We start from the raw sequence: 7,438 nt of genomic DNA on the forward strand, positions 1-7,438 counted from the left end.
AGGAAGTAATGTTTCTCTCCCTAAGTGCACTGCAAAACATTCTTGGTAGACATGGAAACCCCTGGCAGGCTGCCAGCCCTTGGCAGGTCTCCGCAATTAACATTTCAGCAAGCAACTCAACCCTCAAATGGCTTTTAGGGAATTTAAAGAGAAACGGCAGCCACAGATGGGCAATGGGATTTGCTGCTCCCCATTGTAGGCACTGGGGTTGTTCATTGGTTTCCCTATGGGGAAGCTCGTCACCCTCCTGTGTTACTCAGAGCAGGCAAGCTGTGACGGAGCAGGGTGGAAATGATTGCAGCCACTGCACTTCTGCAAAAGAGATTTCCTAGCCACAGCCTTCAGGGACAGAGAGTAACCTTCAAACACACACAGGGAAGCTGCAAGTATGAAGGGGAATGCATTTGACCATGCACTGGGGATTAAACTGCAGCAGAAGGTATATAAGAAGCTCTGTTCCTCCCCTGCCCTAGGGCTGCCTTCTCTTTGCTTGTGTTGGAGAGCAATGAGGAACTGGGAGCATGGGCTGCTCTGCCTGGAAGTCTGAGAGCACAGAGAGTAAGAAAGCGTGTGGGCTTTGGACCTCACTGCTCTGGGAAGAGAGAGAGAACAGAGAAAGCCTGGGAGTAATGCACAAGAGCATAGAGTCTTTGGGGGGTGGGTGGGCAGGGGTGATCCCATACTTAGGCAGGAGAGGAGAACCAGTTCCTCAGACTTCCATCAACAGTGCCTGCAAACAATTTTATGATGTGAGTGAGCATGAATACCACAAGCCAGATGCCCAATGCAAATGTATTTGCATTAGAAACCTCTTGTTAAGAATCCCTACTTTCATGGTAAATCAAAGCTAGAAAGAAGCAAGAAGTCTCACTGCCTTGCTTTCTACTTACAAGCACAGGGCATTTTCTTGGGATACCTGACCTTGAATCTCCCATGGCTCTTTGTCCATAAGCCCAAAAGTAGGCAGGCAGTGAAGAAGCCCCAGGATAAAGAAAATGAGAAAGCAGGAGCCACATCTCCATCCACTTGCAGTGGCTTGACTGCAACACAGAGTAAAATTGCATGGTTCAGGGCTGCTACATTCTCCAAAGCAACACTATGGTGCAGCAACACCAGCATCCTGATAATTAACAAGATGGCATGTCTAACAAGATCCATACTTCTCAAAAGGATGCAAGAGACACAGGTGATAAGTAGGAAGCTGTGGTTTCCCTAAAGACTGGTAGTCATCTACTAACCAGTGAGTACATGAAAGCATGTGCAATCTGGACTATTACAAACCTTATCTGATGAGCTGTCATTGCTGGTAGGGTTGTATGTTGGAAAAGACGACCGTTTCCCCTCTTTGCAAAGCCCACTTCCTCACTATTGGTAGTTTTGCAACACTTCTTCTACCTGCAAAGCATCCTTGAGATGCCAGATGGCCTATGTAAAAGAGAACATTTGCATGGGAGTTTCCTTGTCATGAATAAAAATTATTAAAAAGTAAAAAGTAAAAAAAAAAAGAAAAAGAGAGGAACTCTCAGAGAGATAGTAGGTCAACATTTAAAATCCCAACAGGAGATTCTGCTCTGACCTGCTGAGGGTGTTTCCAAGTTGTCTCAAAGGAAGAGGCTGAAACAAAGAAGCTGAAAGGTCTGGAGATTGCAAAAAAAGAAAAAAAAAGTGCTTTTTTTTCTTGTTGTTTTTCTGAAAACTAAAGGGGGCATTCAACTTCAGTGACCCATATATTGAATAATAAGTAAAAACACTAACGAATTTATTTGTGCTATTTTTGCATAGCTCTTGGTACAAAGGATTCCCAGCAGTGATTTGATGTCACAGCAGTAGGGAATTCACAGTCTAACCTGCTCTGTGCATTACAAAAAAAAAACAAAACAAACAACCTCCCTGCTAAAGCAGGTTTCCTACAGCAGGTCACACATGAAAGCATCCAGGAAGGTTTTGAATATCTCCAGTGAAGGAGACTCCACCACCTCTCTGGGCAGCCTGTTCCAGGGCTCTGACACCCTCACAGTAAATAAGTTCTTCCTCATGTTGATGTGGAAGTTCCTGTGTTCTAGTTTGCACCCATTGCCCCTTGTTCTATCACTGGACACTGCTGAAAAGAGCCTGGCCTCATCTTCCTGGCCCATGTCCTTTGGATATTTATAAACATTGATCAGATCCCCCCACACAGCCTTCTCTTCTCCATTATGAACAGTTCAGGGCTCTCAGCCTTTCCCCATCAGAAGATGCTCCAGGCCCCCCGCCATCTCTACAGCCCTCTGCTGGACTCTCTCCAGTATTTCTCTGTCTGCCTGGAACTGGGGAGCCCAGAACTGGACCCAGTGTTCCAGATATGCCTCCCCAGGACACACTAGAAGGTGTTGCAAAATTACCACACTAGAAGGACCCTGCTGACCATGCTTATTGCAATGCATCCCAGGATTCCATTGGCCTTTTTGGCCACAGGGGCACACTGCTGGCCCATGGTCAGCCTGTTGACCCAGTCCTCCTCTGCAGAGCTCCCTTCCAGTAGCTCAGCTCCCAGCCTGTACTGATGCATGTGGTTAATCCTTTCCAAGGTGTAAGACAGAATGAGATATAATAGTTTTAAATTGTGCCAGAGGAGGTTCAGGTTAGGAAAAACTTCCTCTCAGAAGGAGTGACTATGGCCTGGCACAGGCTGTCCAGTAAAGCAGTGGAGTCACTGTCCCTAGACCAAGGAACAAGAACCATGGAGATAAGACATTGAGAGACATGGACAGTGGGAATGGTGGGGTTGGGCTGACATTTGGACTACAGGTCTTTTCCAGCCTCAATGTTTCTATGACTCCACACTTGTCTTTGTTGAACCTCATGAGGTTCTTCTCTGCCCAACTCTTAGCCTGCTGAGATCAAGCAAGAATTACCCTCATATCATCCTTCCTACTTCCACAGGGAGGATAGCTGGTAAGATTTTATCCAACATCACATTTTTTAAATGAATTACACAAAAATTCAGCATCTCCCTGACCTTTATCCCTTGGCCAGTTTCAGCTGAATTAAAACACCAGAAACAAGCCTTTAGAAGTCCAGTGGAGGAAAGGTAAAGCAGTGAAATGTCGAATGGTTAACAACAACAACAAACATTGAAATCAGCTCAGTGAACCATTGTTTGGGATCTCGGAGCCCCAGATGGGATTTTCATAGGATCAGGGAGGACCAAGCTGTACAACTTCTGACAGATGCGTAATTTTCTGCCTCAGTGCTGCCACCATCTGTTGCTGACGAGGCCAATAATGCAGCATCCTGCCTCCCCTTTCAACCACGCCCCTATTCTTCCATCAATTTTCAAAGAACGCAATTTTCCATCATCTCATGGGTGGGAACACAGCAGTGAGCATTCACTGTAAAAGTGTGCAAATGCAACAGAGAACCAAACCGCTGCTCTTCCTCCAATGTGATGGGCACACCACCATCTTTCCACTCTCCTCCAGTCTTCACAATTTAATCGATAATGCCTTAAAGCTCACCTACCTATTTGAGCTTATCAAATATTAATTGTCTATTTAGCTATTTCTCCTGAAATTGTGTTCAATTCAAATAGGGCTACAATACAGTAGCAGAAGTGACTACAGCCTCCCAGATCTTATTGCTTGTTTTCTTATCAAAAACCCCCTGCCTTCTCCCAGCAAAGAATACTACAGCAAATTAATTTGGGTATAGGAGAATACAGTTAACTCAGTTGACTCCAAAAATTTTGGAATTTTTGTTATTCCAAAATAAAGTAGGATGGGACTGATACAAGGCCTTGAGTGGCTGCATCATCTGGAGTATTGCACCTTCCAACCCAAGCCATTCTGTGATTCTATGATCATATTTCAAAAGCAAACAAGCTCAGGACCTTTGATTTCTTTCTTTTGGCAGTTTTATCCTTCCCACAGCAAAGGAAACTGGAGAGTTATTTTTAAACAGTTTTGTGTTTCCTGGTGGCTTTCTGGTAACTGCACTTCAAAGTACCTTTGATAATCCATCTCCTAAAACTACGGAGAAAAAAAAGTATTCCTAGTTTAGCACTCAATTGTTCCTCTGAAACAAGAAAATTACAGCTGGAAAGTTCATAAAACTCATGGAATCATTAAGGACAGAAAAAACCTCTAAGATCATCAAGGCAAACAATCAGCCCCATTCCCACCATGCCCAGTCATAGAATCATAAAGGCTGGAAAAGACCTCCACCAAGAACATGAAGTCCATCCATTGACCCATCACCATCATACTGAACCATGTATCTCTAAATAAAGATGCTCAGTGGATTCATCTGGTCTCGATCTGTTAAGATTTCTTTAGCAGAGCATTTTAACCTGTTTCATCCAATCACTCCCCTCCTCCTCTTCTGTCTGTGGCCAAAGGCAAAAGGACAGCGCAGCTGAGAGTCCTACACTCCCTCAAATCTGTGCTTTCCTTTTCCATCTCATCCAGAAAAAACTCCTTAAGCCTTTCAGCTTTAGCTCCTATTGCCAAACATGCATAGAATCATGGAATGGTTTGGGTCAGAAGAGACCTTTAAAATTATCCAGTTCCAACCTGGTGTAGGCAGAGATACCTCCCTCTAGACCATGTTGCTCACAGCCCCATCCAGCTTGGCCTTGAATGCTTCCTGGGAGGGGGCTTCCAAGCCTCAGTGGGCAACATGTTCAGTGTCTCACTGTCCTCACAGTAAATAATTTCTTCCTAATAATCTAGCCTAAATTTCTTCCTGATATCTAGTCTATGCTCTTCCCAGCTGCCATTCACTCCCTCCAGACTTAAAGATCAGATGAAGCTGCAAAGTGCAGCAACACGTCCCTGCAAGGTCCTCCAGGGATGAAAGATGCTTTTAAAATCCAGAGACAGCAAATGCTCATCTCTAGTAACACTGGACTCTGCTTGCATAGGGTTGCTATGATGCTGGTGATGCATCAGCTTGGCTTACAGCCCTATTTCATTAGGGGAAGAGACTTCTCTCGGGGAAGAAAACAAGAGCAGGAGAGCTGGAATCAGTCAGGCAGCTGTAAAGAAGGAAAAAAAGCCACAGTTTCATTGAGTGGACTGCTTTCCTTGCAAGGAGCAGGAGGAGCTCCAAGTGCTACTTCACTCCCTGCATCCCTCTCTACAAAGCCCAGCTGGAGAAGCAGCAGAGCACTCTGTAAGCGACACCAATCTAATTAATTAATGACTTTCAGTGTCGGCTCTGTGGCTGCTGGGCTAGCAGGAAGCAGTAACCAAGGGCTGGGACAGCATGCAACGCATCTGGTAAATGCTGCATGCTGCTGACAGCCAGCTCGGTTATTCATCATCTCTCCTGCTTTGGGCTACAGCACAGAACAAGTCAGAGATTATTCCGGGCAGAGAAGATGGTGTGGGATCCACCCTTGCAGCATCATCTCTTCTGGATGAGGTCTTCCTCCCTCTTCTTGTCGTGCTCCAGAGCTGCCGTGGCACAGTTAATTGAGGTAAGGAGCAACCTGCTTTGTGGATTAGGGGCTTGGGGGTGGCCAGGATTCCTGTTTTTTTCCATGCAAGGGTGAAAATCGGGGAATTTAAGGTGGCTCCGAGGAGATAGAGGCTCCTTCAGGCAGTGCTTGTTGCTTTCCTCAGGCCCAGCACTCTAAAGGAGCTGCTTTTAAAGCGCCTGCAGCTGGCGATCATAGAATCATGGAATCATTAAGAATGGAAAAGACCTCAATGGTCATCTAATCCAACCCCAAACCATCCCACTATGCTGACTGTGTCCCTCAGTGCCACATCTTCACAGTTCTTAAACAGCTCCAGAGTCAGTAACTTCACCACTTCCCTGGGCAGGGCATGATGATCAATCACAGGTGGCACTCAGTGCTCTTTTAATCCCCAAAGGTGGATTGAGACAGCATGAAAACTCACAGTACAGCTCTTCCAGCCCCATGTTGCCTGTCCAACAAGTTCTGTCAGTTCTGTCCAACAAGTGCCCCACGTCAGGCACTCAGGGAAGAAGGACCAGATTTGACCCAGGTGATCCTGTCCATGGAGGCACCTGTCCAGGTTAAGTGGTCGTGCCACATGTTTGTCCCTGTACCTTCCCTCATTTCCTCTAGTTCAACCAAAACGTTAGCATTGGAGGTGATTCTTTTCACCCACAGCTCATTCAGCCATCCAGCAAGTCTAGGAATAAACAAGAGGGCAGAGCAGATTGCTTCTGAAAGTACCAGCAGTTAGGTTATAGATGCTGTCAGAGTGCAAAAGAGCCCTCAAAATTACAGCTGCCAAAAATTTTGGAAATGTCTTCAACTTCTTGATCGCTTTTCCTAACTAAAAGGCTGAGCCATGTTAGGGGAAGGTCTGAGGTCAGAGCCCCAGTGCTCTGGTGCTGAAGAGCATTACCAGCATGTTCTTACAGCAAAGCTCACTTTGCTCACATTCCTGATTTTGGTTATGCTGTTCAAACGGCCATGCTGACGCAGCCATGTCTGCATTAAGAGTTCTAATGGGCTAGAAGAAGAAAGTATAGTTTCATCATGATAGATCTTAGCATTCCTACCTGTTCTGCCTCTCACCCGGCCTCACATCAAGCTTAGTCCAATCTCTTCAGCCTTCAGCCTGCACATTTTAACACTTTACCACCAATGCATCAGAAGCAACAAAAGCTGTGCTGAGTTCATATCCCCACCCCATCTTCTCCTTCATCTCTGTCTCAATCTAAAGTTACTAAATACAGTATTTTCAAATAGCTCTACCAAACTCATCCTATCTGACCATGGTATAATACCCCCAGCAAGCCAAACCAGAACCTGAATGCTCGTTTGGAAAATGCACACACACTGCTGTAGGCATTTTCCCAATCTGTTCACCTACAGCAGCTCTCAAGGTGACAAGCCAGGCAGAACTTTCTCTTACGGTGCACATTTGATAAAGTCTGCTTCGCTGAAGCCGAGTCACTGTGCAAACCCAGCTTCCACCCCACCAAAAAGATATATATATATATTTTTTTAAAACCTTTCTTGCCATTTCCAGCACCCAGACAACCACCTGAATAAGCAGCCTGATGCTTTATGTTTGAAGATAGCTATTTCACAGACACACTTTCCAGGATTTGTCTTCACGCCAAAGCAGAGCAAGGATAAATGTCAAAATTAGGCAGATGGTTATAAAACAGGTCTGACTTTTTGATCTGTTTTACTTATACCAGACTCTTGGAAACATGTTCATTATATCATGTTGGAGAGAGCAAATCTCATCTGGAAACTCAAGCTGTTCCATAGGTTAATTACCAGATAGCTAAAAAATGCGATTAGATGAACAGCCAGATTCTGTATTTCATAGAATCATAGAACCATTTGAGTTAGAAGGGACCCTTAAAAGCCACCTAGTCCAATCCCTGCAGCAAACAGGGACATGTACAGCTCAATCAGACTTAAGGCAGATGAATTACAGGCAGCTCTAAAGCTCTGCAAAGATAT

At 45.1% G+C, this 7,438-nt stretch overlaps 1 protein-coding gene across 1 annotated transcript in view; it reads left to right on the forward strand.

Annotated features, from left to right (window-relative positions):
• Window positions 1–4,992: 4,992 nt before the first annotated feature.
• TMIE (transmembrane inner ear) overlaps window positions 4,993–7,438 on the forward strand; it is a 69,402-nt gene continuing 66,956 nt past the window's right edge. The window contains exon 1 of the mRNA XM_031554014.1: window positions 4,993–5,458. Coding sequence (XP_031409874.1) covers window positions 5,270–5,458 — 189 coding nt within the window. The 5' untranslated portion in view covers window positions 4,993–5,269. The remainder of the gene's footprint in view (window positions 5,459–7,438) is intronic.

The sequence above is a fragment of the Meleagris gallopavo genome, chromosome 6 (assembly GCF_000146605.3).
Source record: "Meleagris gallopavo isolate NT-WF06-2002-E0010 breed Aviagen turkey brand Nicholas breeding stock chromosome 6, Turkey_5.1, whole genome shotgun sequence".
Lineage (NCBI taxonomy): Eukaryota > Metazoa > Chordata > Aves > Galliformes > Phasianidae > Meleagris > Meleagris gallopavo.